The sequence below is a fragment of the Sinocyclocheilus rhinocerous genome, unplaced genomic scaffold, assembly GCF_001515625.1.
Source record: "Sinocyclocheilus rhinocerous isolate Xijiao unplaced genomic scaffold, SAMN03320098_v1.1 scaffold19, whole genome shotgun sequence".
Classification (NCBI taxonomy): Eukaryota; Metazoa; Chordata; class Actinopteri; order Cypriniformes; family Cyprinidae; genus Sinocyclocheilus; species Sinocyclocheilus rhinocerous.
The window spans coordinates 2,665,601-2,682,768 of record NW_015638975.1 but is presented as its reverse complement, the minus strand read 5'-3'; the positions used below and the strand labels follow the sequence as shown (position 1 = coordinate 2,682,768).

General features: G+C 42.1%; 1 protein-coding gene across 12 annotated transcripts in view; it reads left to right on the top strand.

Annotated features, from left to right (window-relative positions):
* LOC107750549 (transcription factor SOX-6-like) overlaps nt 1–17,168 on the top strand; it is a 162,145-nt gene that overhangs the window by 124,890 nt on the left and 20,087 nt on the right. For 11 of the 12 annotated variants that reach the window (XM_016565989.1, XM_016565988.1, XM_016565993.1 and 8 more), the window contains 4 exons: nt 2,086–2,165; nt 11,855–12,004; nt 13,928–14,105; nt 14,734–14,921. In XM_016565989.1, coding sequence (XP_016421475.1) covers nt 2,086–2,165; nt 11,855–12,004; nt 13,928–14,105; nt 14,734–14,921 — 596 coding nt within the window. The remainder of the gene's footprint in view (nt 1–2,085; nt 2,166–11,854; nt 12,005–13,927; nt 14,106–14,733; nt 14,922–17,168) is intronic. The other variant, XM_016565994.1, reaches the window with a different exon arrangement.

The window sequence follows — 17,168 nt, the reverse complement described above, 5'->3', positions numbered from 1 at the left end:
ATGTATACTGTATATATATATATATATATATATATATAGGTGAGATTAACACTGCCAATGGCACAATACTACTCAGAAATCTTCTCAGAGTTCACTGAATCAGATGTGAGGGAGCCCACGAAAGCGAGGCTAAGAGAAAGAGGAATAGGAATAGGATATGGCCAACAGCTTCAGTCCACTGTGCCACAGCCCTGACCAAAGTATTTTTTTTTTCTTTATAAAAAAGAACCTTCGGTCTTGGCCTGGAGGAAGGGTCGTGACCATGGTAGACACTGAGCCCTTTAACAAAACCATTGATTTCAAAGAGAGCCCCACTCGGCTTGAATATTCCACATGCTTGGCTTTTGGCATCAGGTGGAGTAGAAGTGAAGAGGTTGCAGAAGGAGCACTCCGCCAGCCTTTCCTTCCCACTTTCCTCCACCTTTTCATTAGCCTTGCAGCCCTCGCTTCTTATGGAGCACCGGCCCGTGTCAGCGGTAGTGGTGCCCTGTGCGAGACCCTTGGGTCCTTCCACTTAAAGAGGCCCTGTGCCAAGTTGGCAGTCCAAATTGGCCTCGATTTGCAGCATGATACCTGGCTGAAACAGAATACACTATGAAGCTCTCTAGCAATACCTTTTTTGAGAGAAAGCACTTATTCAGCAGCCCATGTAGCCCTTTTTAAAGAAAAGAAGACAGTAGAGTATTGTGATCTGAGCTTAGGAGGTTTGCCCCTTCCTGCTTGGTGTCTTTGCAAAGCTTGATTTGATAAGGCACCACTCTAATAAAGTGATGCTATCATAGGGGAATTACATGATGAAGTGCATGCTCTGGCTTGGGTTTTCTGGCCTGAAATGTGTAAGCCAACCAAATAGTTCTTCAGCCACTGTTGATTACTCTGGCAGACCATGCTACATGGAAATAGCTTTTAGTCAGTTTAGGTCAGTTTTTGTTTTAGTCATTGTTTTTGTCTTTTAATGAAAATATCCTTTAAAGTTAGTCAATGGTTCATCATGACTATAGAATCAAAGTTGAGAGAGAGAGAGAGAGAGAGAGAGAGAGATAACCTTGGACGATAATGACCCCCTCTACGACTCTCTACGATTTGAAATCAGTTCAGTTGTGTTCTTTATTCACCCCTGCCACAGACTGGGATTGAATTTCCTGGCCGCATCACAATGTGCTGTGGTCAGTCAGATTGCAAAGTGAGTAGGAGGGGGGAAAATAGGGAGGATATATGTTTACCCCTATGCTTGTGGCTTAATAGCTCCATATGTTTGTGAGAAGAAGTGACAGGCAGAAGTGGGGGCTGAAAGAGGGCCAGTTCCCCTTCCATGAGCACGCTTCAGTCAAACCTCTGCTCTCTGAGCCAGAGACAGTGTTATATACACCAACCACAGCACAAAACACATCTCACACACTTAAACACACACTTTCAGAGGCACTCAATTATCTGTATAAGGTTTCCAGAGCTATATCTCCAGGGGTTTTTTGTTCAAACCTGTAGTTTTTCATCGGATTCCTATTGTGTTTTCCGTTTGCCCTATTGTATTGTTTGATTCTTTTGGATACGTTTGATCTTGTGATGAAAATGTCTTTCAAGCTGCATTCAGATAAGAAAATTGTCTTGTTAAAACCTGTTGAAGTTGGCGTCTACACTGTTTCTCTCTTTCACACACATATTTTACTGTGCCAGATCACATTGTAAAACACATAATGGCATGTAGAACAATAATATGACTAGGCAAGCTTCTCACAGAACATGATATAAATCGTAGTTACTTACGAACAATAACGTAAAAGGGCATAACCTTGAACACAATGCACAGTCAGATCAGAAAAGACTGTGCAAGTGTGGGCAAAGATAAAAAAGGGAGAAGGAAGAAAGCCCGAATGTGAGAGAAAGAGAGACGTTCCTGTGTAAATCCCGCTCTGCTCTGGCCAGCTGACTCTTTTGTGAGTGCAGATGTTTGGGCTGAGTGCCGAGGCTGGGTGCAGGCAGGCCCACAGGAACTGTGTTGGCGCTTGTCTGGCCTGCCGTTGGGCCGCTCATTGTCTCAACCTGTGCGCATTGTTCACTATCTCCTCCTCCATCTTTCTCCGACAGGTGATAACTACCCGGTGCAGTTCATTCCATCCACAATGGCAGCTGCTGCCGCATCAGGACTCAACCCTCTCCAGCTCCAGGTATGTACAGTCACAAAAGAATTTACGGGCAGTGGGCCAAGCCCTCAGCACAGTGTGAGCAAACCAGCTGTATGCTAAATAACAAGTTAGAGCTAAATCACTCACACACCGGTCCACCCCTACAAGCTTAACACCTTCCATCTGCAATATAGCCCGTTTTTACAGCGCAGCCTTGACGCCTGTGCATGGGAACCGGTTGTTGCGTCATTGAAGGGTATTTCGGAGGCCCCTTGTGCCTTAATTGCTTTCTTTTTCGAGTAACTTTGTGGTAACGTTGCGTATCATAATGATGGAAGAGCTTCCAAGACCCTCCGGGCTGCCTTGGGAGCATTTCTCAGACGCTATCTCCATGTGCTTAAATATCGATTGACACCTTCATTAAAGTTTATCTCCTCATGCTTGTCATTTTAATTGTTTCTTTTAATCCAGATTTTTGTTTACTTTCACAAAGAGCGTGTTTTATTTTTCCAACAAATGCCATTAGTCCTTCCTGTTTACTCAGAGAAATTAATCATTAGACTTGTGCTTTGAAACTTTAAATTTTTTCTTTGAGAAAAAACAGAAGGATCAAATGAACGAGAGCAGAAGGTGTTGCGTATCATAATGATGGAAGAGCTTCCAAGACCCTCCGGGCTGCCTTGGGAGCATTTCTCAGACGCTATCTCCATGTGCTTAAATATCGATTGACACCTTCATTAAAGTTTATCTCCTCATGCTTGTCATTTTAATTGTTTCTTTTAATCCAGATTTTTGTTTACTTTCACAAAGAGCGTGTTTTATTTTTCCAACAAATGCCATTAGTCCTTCCTGTTTACTCAGAGAAATTAATCATTAGACTTGTGCTTTGAAACTTTAAATGCACCTAAGTTCCTCTAAGTTCTTTGAGAAAAAACAGAAGGATCAAATGAACGAGAGCAGAAGGTGATGGAGCTCGCAGCCACATAGCGGATTCATTTATTCATTTTTTTCTCGCTTTTTTATTCATAGACATTTGTTGTTTTGTCAACAACAGTGGTAAGCGGTTGATAGCAATTAGACATTAAGCTCTCTGATAGCTGGGAATGTTACAAAACAAAGCTGCGAGCGGAAGGAGGAGGACGTGCGGGGGAGAGAAGATAGGAGAGCGTTTCGTACCTTTTCTTCTTGCTGATACATGTGCACAATTTGTCCTTCAGAGCTTATCGCTCTCAGCATTAATGAGCCTTGGCAAGTTGGAACAATGCTTGCAGCTGGAGCTGGAAAGGTCTTTGCTATAGCATGCGACTTTGGGGAGAACAATCATCTGTGTTGAAGGTGTGGAATGCATCTATTCATGTTAAAGAGCGTGTGTAGAATATGCATGCACTTATAAGAACGAGCTAAACAGGGAGCGAGCTTGTGATGCAAAAACAGATTGAAAATCATTTGGATCCATACGCGTAAGCGCGTCTTCCCTCCTCCCTTAGGAGTAAGCTGCAGTGGCGTAACCAGGGGCCGTCCCATCTATTAATAGCGTTTCTGATGGGTCAGCTCGAGTCTGGGATAGTCATATATCAGGAGGCACCGAGACCTCTCAGCCATTCATTGTGATAATAGATTTAACCCTGGGAATGGGCTGAGAGCAAGCCTCCGAGTCCATGACTTGGCTGACCTTTAGAAAATACAGTAAACACAAATGAGTTGCATTCCCATTAATTGAAGTTTGTCTGTCTGCCGCAGATTTAGCCGAGCAGATTGGTATTTACTCTCCGTACCCTTGAGTCTAAGAAAGCCCGGCTAGTCAAACATACCCTTTCCGCCGCAACCGAGCTTCGATCATCACGCGGAAGATGATTAAAAATGATCAGGACGGAGATAGAGGAGATGAATCTCATTCCGAATGCGACGGTAATGCCGTTAACGCTCGCGTTTTGTCTGTCGGGCTAAGACATAGAAGTTGCACGCAAAAGTTCACTTTGAGGACAAAAGTGCAGGCAAAACATTCTTTTGAAAGAAAATGATGAGGTTGTAATTAAGTGAGAAAGGGAGATGCGGACCGATTTGTATGGCAGTTAGCATGTGCTAGCATGCGGTCGGGGCTGCTTTTGTCTCTCTTCCTTTTTGGAGCAGAAATAACCAGCTTTGAATTCCTGTCTTAAATCAAAGGAAGCGGATCTTTCTAAATATGTCAGATAAATGAGGGCCAGCGCTGGGTCAGTGTTAATGAGAGGTATGTATGGATTTGTCTGCTGTGTCTGGGTGATTATCTGTAATGGCAGTATCACTGAGCTCTCGCCGCTTATGCATCACTGATCCGCTCGGTGGGAGTGACCTCACCTATGAGATCCCCACTTCCTGTGCCAGTGGACCCACCCACCCCGTGCCACTGGCTGGGTGCATCTGTCTAATTAGAATATCTTCACTTGTCAGCAATTCTGGCAAGGTATCATTTTCCCTAATTTTCTCAGTTTAGACTGGGGAAATATATGAACCTTAAAAAATGCTCTGATTGGAAAGGAATTAATTCCCACAATGCTGTGCTCGGTCATGCAGGAAGAGAGGCGGCCGCTCTGCCAGTCTTAATGTTGCCGATGCTACGGCTCACAATTTTACAGTGTCATAACAGTAAGTGGGCTGGCTGTGGAATGTCTCTCTCTCTTTCTGTCTCTGTCCTGTCTCTTCCCCGTCACCCCGGCCCATCCGCAGGCTAACAAAAGGCCTCAGGTCCCGGGGAGTGGAAATGAAAGCGGCCAGGCGATCTGAGAGCGTAATTTGCTTGTCAATACATTTCCCTCGACCGCGCCATGCGCGTACACGCACCCGCTTGTCACCGCGTGTCCCAGCGCGCCGAGTAATTTCGCTCAATGCGTCCCTGACAGATTGGCCCTCGTCTGCAAGTCACCAGAGAAAAGCCGCTCAAACTATTCCCCAGACCGCATGTCTCTCTTCATTAAGACCCTCTCAGGGTTCAGGATGAGCTGGGCATGGCCTCCAAACAATGGCTCCATCCCCCGGCGTTGCTTCCCTATTAGAAGTGACACCTCTCACCTCCAGGCGGAAATTGTGTCGGATTGTAGCCGTATGGCCAGACAGTCTAAAAGGAATTATCCTAATTCTACAAAAGAATTCGATTTTATTTTTTGTCTGCTTGAATTGGCATTTAATTTGCCAGCGTACAAGATCACCTTACATCAATTGCTTAGAGGAAAACAATTTCCTTAAAGCCATTCTGTCCTTGATATATTGTTTTGCCAAGAGCTCTATACAAATCTCAAGTCAACTTGTGAGAGGCCTGTTTTTTATCATTGGAAGCAGTCTTTTGGGTTTAAGCAGTCCTAAAATAAAGCATCATGGTATAAAGCCGAACATCTGGGTCTTCCCTGTGGCATATAATAGAGGGAGAAAACACAAATAGGACCTGCTGGCCTCTGTCCTGCTCTCTCTTTTACTGTTTTTTTTTACTCCTTTCTTTATTTCCTAATCTTTTTCTCTATTATTCTTCAATCTCACTTTATCTCTTTCTTTTAATTGACAAACTCTGTCACAGTTTTAAACTTCATGCAAATTAATTTACTGTGTATATATAACCTTCTTTAATTATACATATTTAATTTAATAATTCATTTAAAAAATAATAATTCATTAAAAGTAATTTCTTGTTTCTATTTCTTTACATACATTTTATTTTGACCCAATGAAAGCCCTTAACACTTTTAATAAAGCAATTGTGTTTAATGCACATTTTAGGTGTTACAGTAGGTCTGTTATCAAGGTTTTGATAATATCACGTTTTTATTAATTTAAATCATGTCACCTGATGCTTCAATTTTAAGTAGCATCTATTAAATGATCCTGGGGTCTCAGAGACCCCAAACAGAACATGAGGGTTAAATTTATATAGCATTTCTCAAGTTAAAGGTGCTTTATATAATGCTATTATTACTGCTAACACATTTAAGAGTCAGGGAAACTTCACCGAAACTTCTGCTGGGGATGAGGGAAGAGAGGAAATACTGTGTTATCTTTTGTTTGGATGCTCATGTCTCTGCATTCCGGATGTGTGGAGGGAGCAGGGCTTTCTGCCATAGCTAACAAGTGGAACACTTTTGACTATGAGCTGCAGAAATGAGAGCGAACAGCTGCTGGTGTGATTGAGGAGGAGAGGAGAGAAAGAAGGAGAGGAGAAAGGAGTGGCGCGTGCTGTGCGAGACAGACTCTGGAGAGATAGCCAGAAGACAAGAGGCGGTATGAGCATGGGGCAGAGCCTCTAATGGGAGGGATAGGTGGACATCTGGATGGATGGAATTGTAAAACAGAGAGGCAAGTAAAAGAGATGCAGACCATCTAGCTTAGAATGACCACCTGGGTTGATACCAGCACAGGGTTATTAGTGTAGGCTTGTATAGCAGAAATGCGCAGAACATATCCTACCCTTCAAGTTAGAGGAGCTATGTAAGGAAATAGAAGGAAAAAATGAGGTGGATGGGTTGAGATGGGGGAAGGGGCAAATGAACGAGGGAGCAGGCTGGGCGCCAGCAGATGGGACAGATGTCTGGCCATACTGGAAAGCATTGGCGCAGCGCACTAGCGCACCCCTGCTTCCCTTTCTGACATCTGGGCCAGCCTGGGTCAGCCCGCCTGCCTTGGGCAATGAGCCTGGACAAGCCTTGTGGCAAACGGGCGCGGGCGCCCAATGCTACTGAAATGGCAGAGTCGGCCATGCAGCAGTAGCGCAGTCCTCTCCCCATGTTACCGCTCAGTTGTGCCCATACAGAGAGCCGAGGAGGACGCACAAACACAAGAGCCTTAGTGTATGTAATTTAGTGTGCTTATGTGTTGACGTATGATAATGTATCAGTGGAGTTTTTTGGGCCTCATGGACACGTTTCAGTGAGCTCAGACTGGGGCCTGTGCGGATAAGTTGGAGAGACAGTCATGCACCATTATAGCTAGAAGCACTAAAATTGGCTAAATCTGCCACTGTATTTCACAGCATCTGCCAGAGAGCAGTCGGCCCCTCTCTTTAAGAACAAACAAGAGACTCAAGTTGTTTTTTTCCCTCACATGATGGCCTATTTGCCCGTCATATGCGCTCAAATCTAGTGTTTCATGAGCCATTTCAGTTTGCGGTCTCATTCCAGAGAAAAATTCAGAAAATATACACACTGTGAGCACTATGAACCATAAAGGTTAAGTTTATTACCATTGAAAAAATCATACTAACCCCAAATCTTTTTGTTTATTTTTAAAGAAATTGATACTTTTATTGAGCACGTACATATTAAACTGCTCAAAAGTGGCAGTAACTTTTTTTTGTTTTGATTGACGTAAATAAGAAATGTTTCCTGAGCACCAGATTTCCAAACATTTTTTTTTACTTTGTTTATAGGATAATTGAGTATTGAAAAAGTTGTGATTGAGATGTAACCCAGGTCAGATTCGGACCCCCAGCTCTGATTATTACATCCATTTTTACATTGTAAAACACAGTGTCTCTGAATGCTGTTTGACTGAAAAAAAAACAGCATAACCTACCTTAACCGTACCCTTTTCGTTTATAAACAGTTTATCCTGAGCGTTTACATACCTTTACACAGAGGTGGAGCACTGAATTGGCTCTCCAAGACACTTGAAAGCAAAGTATCCCTGAGTGTTGATGCATACAGCAGCGTGGTCTGAAAGTGTCGGGTAATCTGGATGATCTGCAAATACTGTTGTTGCAGGCAGAATCGGTGGGCCCTCTCATTTAACCTCTTCTGTCTCCAGAGGGGTTGCTTTTAATTATCAGAGGCTAACCGCCTGACCTTGGGCTGGACCCCACTCATTTGGGATCCACGGACTGTGAGATGGGCATGGCTCATGTGTGCAAGAGAGGGAGGCGGGAGACATTAGTCTGGCTGCGTGTGTGCGCGTGTATCGCTCGAAGTATGAGGACTGCGGGCGAGCGAATTGGAAAGCCCCATTTCCCGAGCCCCTCTCTCTCTAACTAAGCTGTATAGCAGTGAGTCATTTAATGCTCAAGTGGACAAAGGTATTACCTGAGTCACTGGGGTGGATCAGGCCTTTTCTCTGCAGGCCTTTCTGAAACCACATGCTGAGAGCAGCTCAACATCTCTGCCTCTCTTTTTCTTTAACTCGGTTTTGGCCTCTCTCTTTCTCTCCAGCACCACTAGTGTTCTGTCCCCATCAGCTTCCATTTCCTCAGAGCCAGCAGCTTCAGTACACTCTGTAATAGCTCTCCACTGTGTCAGATTGCTGCTTATACACCACTTGTATGTCTGTTGGTGTTACAGCACACATGTGTGTTTTGAGTGTGTGTGTTGAGTTAGGTAGCAGTTGAGGCACTCATCTTTTGTTCCTCTTTTAAAGTATCAAAACCAATAACCAATAATTACATTATATTATATTATATTTAATGGATGTTCGGGAAGTGTCATATAAAGATTTTATATTTATTATTTATATTTTTTATATTAATTTAAATATTTTATATTTATTACTTATATTTGAGAGGTTTTATTTATTAAATCTGTATACATATTTTGTACATATTATATATGTTTTTAAGTTTGATTATGTTTTATTTTTTTCACAGTACTGTGCAAAAGTCACAAAAACATTTAAGTGTGCCAGTAGAAAGTATCTATTTGAGATTCCCAAACATTCTTTTTGCAAATATTGTTATAATTGAGAGAGATTGCACATGAAATATTGATTAGAGTTGAAATGCTTGTATTATATGAGAAATCATCAGAATGTGTTAAGTATTCCTGAGAAGACGATGCCCATGAAAATCCTTGTGAATATGTTATCTTTCACTACTCATTTGTGAAACAGAAAGAGTGGAAGCTTAATTATTGTAGCTAGATTTAAAGCATTAACAGACTCCATTAACTCAGACTGAAGAATGATAAGATTGACCATGCTCAGCCTTTTAGTTTTGTGGGGCAGGGGGCATGGAGCCAGCTTGTCCCGGCTGCCCCACTCCCTGTTCGGCCATTGACTTTCAGCATGACCCTCATTAGCGTTGGCCCTGTCTGCTGTGGAGACCCTGCAGTATGGCTGAAGGAGAGTCAGAGGAGGCCCAGTGGAGCCCTGCATTACATGCCCTTCAGACAGACTCCCACCACATCAGCACATCTCTCCTTTTGTCTATTTTCGCACCTTTCAGCATCAAAACACATGACCTTAATACACAAGCCGCACTGTGCACAGCTCGATGTGACACATTTGCAAGCATCCTCTCCTTTCCTGCCCTTGACAATAAGAAGCTTGCTACGTGTCACACCTCTCCATTAGTATTTATTGTTTTTTTTCCCCGCCTGTGTCTTTCTAGCGGACCGCTTTACTCGTAACCCTGTGGCTTTGACCCGTTAATCAGGCCTCACAAAAGGCAGTCTGACTGGCTCTAATTTGAAGCAAAAGCCAATTACGCTCTTTTTCCGGAACAATAAAGTTCTTCTCACGCAAGGTCAGAGTCCCTCTGCCCATCCACATCAGCAGAAGCAGCGCTGTTAACAAACATCTGTCCAGCAGACTGGGCCGAGGGCTTCCTTCTTGTTCACAAGCACACAAACTCACACGTACGTTCACTTGCTACCTATAGAGAAAAAAAAGAATAGCGATTGTGTTTTTTGCTTTGCAGGACAAAGGCTTTCTGTTTACCAGGCTGGCGAGCTGCACTATCACTGTGTGAACCTAATCAGCCTGCCATTTCCGCTGTCCGTGTGCCGGCGCTTGCCCCAGGTCTCCCGCAGAAGAATGACCCCTTTGTGCGCCACTAATGTGCAAGCGTTTAACTTTGGTACCGGAGAGTATTTTAGTGTTTATATCTCCTGATACATGTAGACACAAAGCGCTTTGTCTGGGCTCAGGTTTTTCTATGTGAGTGGCTGAGGTGGGGCAGGCCACTAATGCTGGTGCCACTTTTTCCATTTCAGACAAATGGAGTCCTTATGTAGCCCAGTAAGGAAAGGAAATGAGAGCAGAGAGAGGGCAAACACGCTCGGGTACATACGCATTCAGAAAAACCTCTATGCTTTTTTGGGGTTGAAAATACAAGGACTGAGGCTGTAAAAACATATGAATAATAGCACTGGGCCGCTATTTTTAGGGGAGACTGAAAAAATTTGGCTTAAATGTTGGCATTGTAGTTTCGGGTTTGGCTTATGCGTGTAAAATCATAAAGTGAGCAAAATATAGTACCGCTCCGTCTGATTCATTAAAGGGTGATATTTTATCACTGAAACTTATGACAAAATTATTTTCTTTCATATTAACATGGTACATTGGGCTGTATTTTTACTGACTATTCTACTATTTTTACTGACTATCAGTATATACATTAGAAAAAAAATAAAATAATAAAATATGTTACCTATAAAATCACCATCAAAATAAAAAGTGGAGCTGTGTATAATGCACATGAAATCATAACACAGCTAGAACAGTGTTATTTTAATATTATTTACATAGCATTATAGTTTTTATTGATATTTTGAGTTCGGTTTTATTTGTATATAAAATTTTGTAATTTTGTGGTTTTGCCATTTTTCGTTTTTATTCCCAGTTAGTAAATTTAGTGCTTCAACTTAACCATATTTCAAGAAGTTGTAAAGGCAGCATTTATAATTTAAGTTGTTTAGTTTAAGTTTTTTTGTTTTAATATTTATATTTTATTTCAGCTTTATTCAAATAACCCTGTCTTGGTGTGATTCCTCTTAATGTAAGAGACAAAAGACAATAAAAGCATTTACCTGCTCGCTAATCAATATTTGCCTGAGGGAAAGCAGCCGTGCATACATCTGTCTTCTCACTAGAGAGCTGAAAGGAAGTGTGATTGTTTTAAGCGTCTGTGATTAATACAACGTGCTAAAAACAAATGTCGATATACAATGTTGTACAATTTGACATTCTAACCCAGGATTTTCTATTTAATTGTTCCTTTTGATCTAACACTGCTTTGTTTTTTTGAATGGTGCAGTTGTTATTTTTTGTTTTTTATTTTGTCTGCATGGTGTGTGGGTATTAGCAATCTGTTGAAATAAAAATCATTCCCAATAGGTTATGACAGTCATTCAGTCTCATAGCTGAAATCTAAACCTCTCCCGCACACTTTCTCCGCTCAGTTCTGATAAATGATTGACACGCAGCACTTCAGCATGCTGAATGCGTACCGCTGGAAGGTTGCTGATATTAGCGAGCGTGTTGACCGTGAGCCAGTGAAAATAAGCAGAAGAACGTGAATTCTCTGTCAGGCTTCCTGTCTTAATGAATGTCTTTGATAGAGTGCGTAACTGAAACTCGACTACCTTGAGTTTGTGTAACTTTGGCGGAATGTGCGTTGCGCCATCGAAGGGGGAAGTTCAGGTGTCTGCGTAGCGACACGAAAAGGCGCCAATTAAAGTCGAAGGGGCTTACTAGAGGGAGCGAGGGGAAGGAAATCAGATCTTAGAAGCAGCTAGGCTTCAGTCTGCAAATTTTGCGTGATGAGTGGAAAGACGAGTGGCTCCAAGCCTCTTGTATGCGTGCCATTGCTGTGTGGTTTTTTGGGGCTGCTGTCTCTCCCTGGATCCAAGCTTTGATATACAGTTAGACCTTTGATGGAGCTCCTATGCCGGGATGGAAAGGGAAAAAGCAATGCGAGGGAGAGAAGAAAAGAGAGAATAAAGGCATTGAATGGTGTCTGGCTTTGGATGTTAACGCCTTGTGGGTTGTCTCCCTACTTACAGCAACTCTACGCCGCCCAGCTGGCCAGCATGCAGGTCTCTCCAGGAGCCAAGATGCCTCTGCTGTCCCAGCCCCCCAATTCTACTGGGCCGATCTCCCCGTCTGGCTTGAAGAATGAAAAGAGGGCTTCAACTCCCCTGGCTCAAGTCAAGGTACGATCCCAGCCTGGTCTGGTGCGACTGGAGTAGTACTTGACCTAGTCTTCTCCGCTTCCTTGTTCACTAAACCAGCTATGGTAGGTACAGCAGCAAGTCGGTTCTCCTCTCGCTCCGAGCCCATCAATCTGTGCTGCTTTTACAAGGCACCCGCTCTCTCAAGCAGAACTCTGTGGACAGGGTTGCTATGGCTTTCCCTGCTCCTGGAGAGCAATTTTTGGAACACATGTTTTCTCATGACAGAGACTGGCCCACGTTTTCCTGCGTGTTACATTTAACTTGGACCGGACTAAGGCAATGACTTCAGAGGCACATAATCTAAATATATTGATGAGGCTACAATGATGTGATGACTGTCTTTTGTTTCTTTTATAAGATCAACACTCGCAGCATATAGCGCTTTTCCATCAGTCTTCACTGATATACATCATCATTTTGCTTTTTTGTGCTGCGACTGTAACCTAAAACACTTGCACATTTGGAAAAGTTTAGTTTAATATCACAATAGAACGGGGGTAAATCATAGAGGCAAACAGTAGTGTGTGCATAGCGCCCGCAATCCTCTTCAGTCGCTCAGCTAAGCTGCTGCTCCAGGGCTTTTGGAGAGAGCCGCCACATATCAACATCTCAGAGCATACGGTAAGATCATTGGCAATTACGCTGAGCCACAATTCAGAGTCGGACGGGCATTTTTAGACACTCTACTTGCCAACACGTGTTGTATGAGATACACTATGTTAATATTGATCAAAGATGTTACGTGATTGTTGCCCCGTTATCTCCCTATGTAGATATGCTGTGCTTAATTAACTAGCAGTCTGTTTATTTGTCTAGTTGAAGCGTAATTGAACGACAAACTGTTATTGGCAGTCAGATTTGTAAAGAGCTGGGGGCAGTCTCTGTAATGTGGCCCATCTGTTTGGACAGTACTACACTGACAGTGAAATATTTTGTTGTCTACACAAGATGCATTAATATGTTTACATTTTTAAAGTTCTGGATTGATGATGCAGTTTTGACACAAATTTTACCTTGTGTTTTAATCATCAAGCTCTCTACTTTGGGCCGGGTAAGATTTTTAAATGTTTTTTAAAGTAAAAAAATATAGTAAAATAGTGATTTTGTGAAATATTATTACAATTTAAAATAGCTATTTTAATCTATTTTTAAAATGAAATTTATTCCTGTGATGAATTGTCAGCAGCAATTACTGCAGTCTTCAGTGTCATGTGATCCTTTAGAAATCATTGTAATATGCTGATTTGGTGCTCAAGAAACATCTCTTCTTATTATCAATGTTTAACACAGTTGTGCTTGTAAATAGTTTTGTGGAAACGGTGATACATTTTTTAAGGATTCATTCAGAAATACATACTGTTACTTTTGATCAATTTGATGCATCCTTGCTGAATAAAATTCTTAAAAAAAAAAATAAAAAATTTAATATATAAAAAAAGCTTTTGAACATTAGTGTATGTCCCTAAATATGAAACCGTAGAACACAAATTAGAGCTGTTCTTCCTATAGGGACCACATTTGGTCACCACAAAGACATCAGAACACACACACTTAATTGTAATACAACAGCAACAAGCTCTCTGGTCTGATTGCATTTGTTTGAAACAGGATGTATTAGCTGTTAACCGTTTCTCTTGGGCATGAGAGCAGGTGAAAAGATAAAGATGTGTGCTCAGACAGAGAGGGTTTTAATTAACCCGAACAAAGCCTGGCTCTCACTGCATTGAGGAGCTACAGCATGGCACAAAGCCTGGCTATGAATACAGAACCCATGTCTTGGAGGAGTTGGACTAATTAGTCTACAGTAATAGCCTCTGGTGCATTGTCTTTTATGTAAGGTGGAAAGCATCTCTCTATAGGGCGTCCCTGTTTTAACAGAAGCTTTGTGTCTTTTATGTACAGGAGGAGGGAACGCAGCCTCTCAACCTCTCCGCTCGGCCCAAGACAGCTGAGCCCGTCAGATCCCCCACATCCCCGACACACATCCTCTTCCCAGGCAACAAGAGCAGCCCGAACAGCCTGTCCAAGAGCGGAGGCATCCCCAGCCCCATCGGAGGGATGGGCCGTGGCTCGTCTCTGGGTAAAACTGTAGATTTTGTCTGCTTTTAGAGTTCTGTGTAGTGAAATCTTTTATAATTATTAACATCCTCACAGCTGAGAGACTAATTGTATATTTCTGATTCTTTGTAGTGTGGAATCAGAGAGTGAACTTGACACACTCCCAATTCATAATCTCTTTTAGACCCTGCCATTTTAAAGAGTAACGGATGGCGTTGTTGTATATTTGTTTTCAAAGCTTGTACTTCATCTCTCATATTACGATTTTTTTTTTTGGAAGCTGCTACTAACAGTTACTAAAAACAGTCTTTCATTAAAACGGCACTGTGTTGTTGAGCAGTGCTCATTTCCCTCCTCCTCTTGGAGTTGGGCTTTGAACACAGGCTTGGTGTTTGTTTTTCTACTATTTCCGAGATTTAACTGCCATCCCGCCTCACCTCACTTTGATCCACTAATTACAGAAAGGCGACACACACTGAGATTGCTCCCTTAGTTTCCTGCCCCCCCCCCACACACACACACATGGAGTCGGCCACACTTACAGTGCACACATGCAGACTGTACTCACAAGACCTCCTATATTGTGTTTCACAATACGGCCCTAAGCATATGTGTATATATATGTGAACCTGAGCGATTTGTCTCTGCAGACATTCTGTCCAGCCTCAACTCAACAGCGCTGTTTGGAGATCAGGATGCAGTGATGAAGGCCATCCAGGAAGCGAGGAAGATGAGGGAGCAGATTCAGAGAGAGCAGCTTCAGCACCATCAGCAGGGAATGGAGGCCAAACTGTCCGCCCTCACCAGCATGGGCCTGAACAACTGCAGGGCTGATAAGGTGAGTGTGTTTGACTCCTGTAAAAAGTGTTGGAGTACTGCAAGGAATTTGAATTATGGAATCAGTTCGCAAATATCAAGTGTTTAAATCAGGCTATTACTTTTTTTATTTTATTTAAAAAAATTATTAAATATATTAAATTTATTTAATTGTTTTTTATTTTAACAATGAAAATATTTCATAAACGTACCTTCTATCAACAACGCAGAGTCTTGCAGTTTTTTCTTTTAAGTTGTCAAACCATTCAGTCAAAGTCTTTTGAAATTCATATAAAAATACAAAACACATATATATATATATATATATATATATATACACACACATACACTCACACATGATGACAATGATAAAATAAAATCCCAAAATATAATAAAATATTGTTGTGCAATAAAAATCATTGCCAAAAGTGCACAAAATATATACACTGTATAAATAAATAAATATTAAAAAGAAATTAAAAGAAATTAAAAAATATTATTTGCAAGTTAGACAACTTAACTAGTCTATTATAGTCATTACAATTAGATTTTCCTAAAAAAAATTTATGTGGGGCTATTTTTGATAAAGGCATAGTTTAAGAAATATGTTGCTCTTTATTTTATTGTCAAAATAGAACAAAACCATTTGTGCATGCGAGTCATCAAAGTGATGAGATGACCTCAAAACCCAATTTTATTCATGCAATGTGCAATCAATACCAGATTCCATTGCAGAAGTAATATACCCAACACAACCGACTCTTGTTCCTGCCCCTTTTGCCTGAGGACACAACAACAGCCAAAACTCAAGGACTTAAGCCCACAGTGTTTTTTCGGACATGATCTTTAAAATCAATCAAGGTCTTTGAAGCACATCCAGAGGAGTGCCTTTGATTGACATTGGCAGGGTAGATGGTGAATGTGTATGTGTGTGTGTGTTTGCATTTGTGAGCGAGGAGGACCATCGCGGTCCTCTGGTGCCTGGTCTGTGTGGGTTCAAACTGTGATGTCTCTGCCCAATTAAAGCAAACAGGCAGCCCTCTTCAGCCCCTGGTGTGGGACAGGCCCACTTTGTACCGGGAGCAAGCATTCTCTCAGGGATTCCTTTTAAAAATATCTTCAATCAATGAGTCAATCAAGGAGCAGAAAAACAGACACCACTACCATCTGATTGATGCCATATTGCCAGTTGGCTGAGACGCAGGCAGGAACTGGGAGTGGAGGCTCATTAATTTTTCAGCACCTGATTACTTTCAACCAGCATCTTAAAGTAGGTCAATGTATATGTAAAAAAGTAGAGGGACTATTTTTCAATTAACTTAGAAGTCAGGGCGAAAGACATGCCCCGATGTGGGTGGCATCGGAGGAAACTGAGACCCCAACACGTCCTCGATAAAGGCAGATATCGCGTTTTTATATTATTGCTGCTTTTCACAGCAATTTACAGTACCTATTTACTGCTCAGGAAGGCATTGTGGGGGTCATAATCCTGTTTTCTCAAACACAATGCCCAACTCTAAGCCATTATAAATGGAGATATCACCTAAGTCAGTGCATTACGCGCCATTCTTTTGAGATTTCGCACTCTTTGTTCGTTTTCTTTGGAGGTGAATGCGGTATGTGAACATGCAGCCATCACCTGTGGCTGTCTCCCTCCCTCCTTTTTACCTTCACCAGCCTCAACTCATCCACTCCGTCCCTCTCTACCTCCCAAAATTGCTCTGGGGTTAGCTCATGGTCAGCCAAACGCGAGAATATGCCGCTACATGACATGAATGTTGCTCCGACAATGGCTGAAAAGGCACGTTTGTCAACAGGCAGCACACACCTACAGCTGCATTGTTCTTAGCAGGCCAAGCTTAACGCTTTTTTTCTCCTCCTCTTTTGTCTGGTTTGGGTTTTGTCTTCGCACGATTGTAAGGCCCTGCCTTTTCACATGGTTATTTGGGCATTTCGGCTCAGGTGAGCTTTGTGTGTTTTTGGGGAGGAAATCAGTTCTGTTTCTCTCCACCTTCTTCCCCCCCAGAGAAAAAGACATTAAGCTTGTGGCTAAATGTGTTTTCCCTAAAGGTCGTTGATGTAAGGGCAAGGTAATTCTGGGCAGCCAGCGGTGCAAAGAAAGGGGCAGAGGAGGGAAGGACAAATAATAATTAGGTGCTCTATCAGTGTGAAAATATGACTGGTATGTTTGGGTTATCATTGTTGCTATAGGTTACAGAGCACATCACAAAGACTCCCTCGTTTTTTTGAAGTATCATTTGCAAAGACT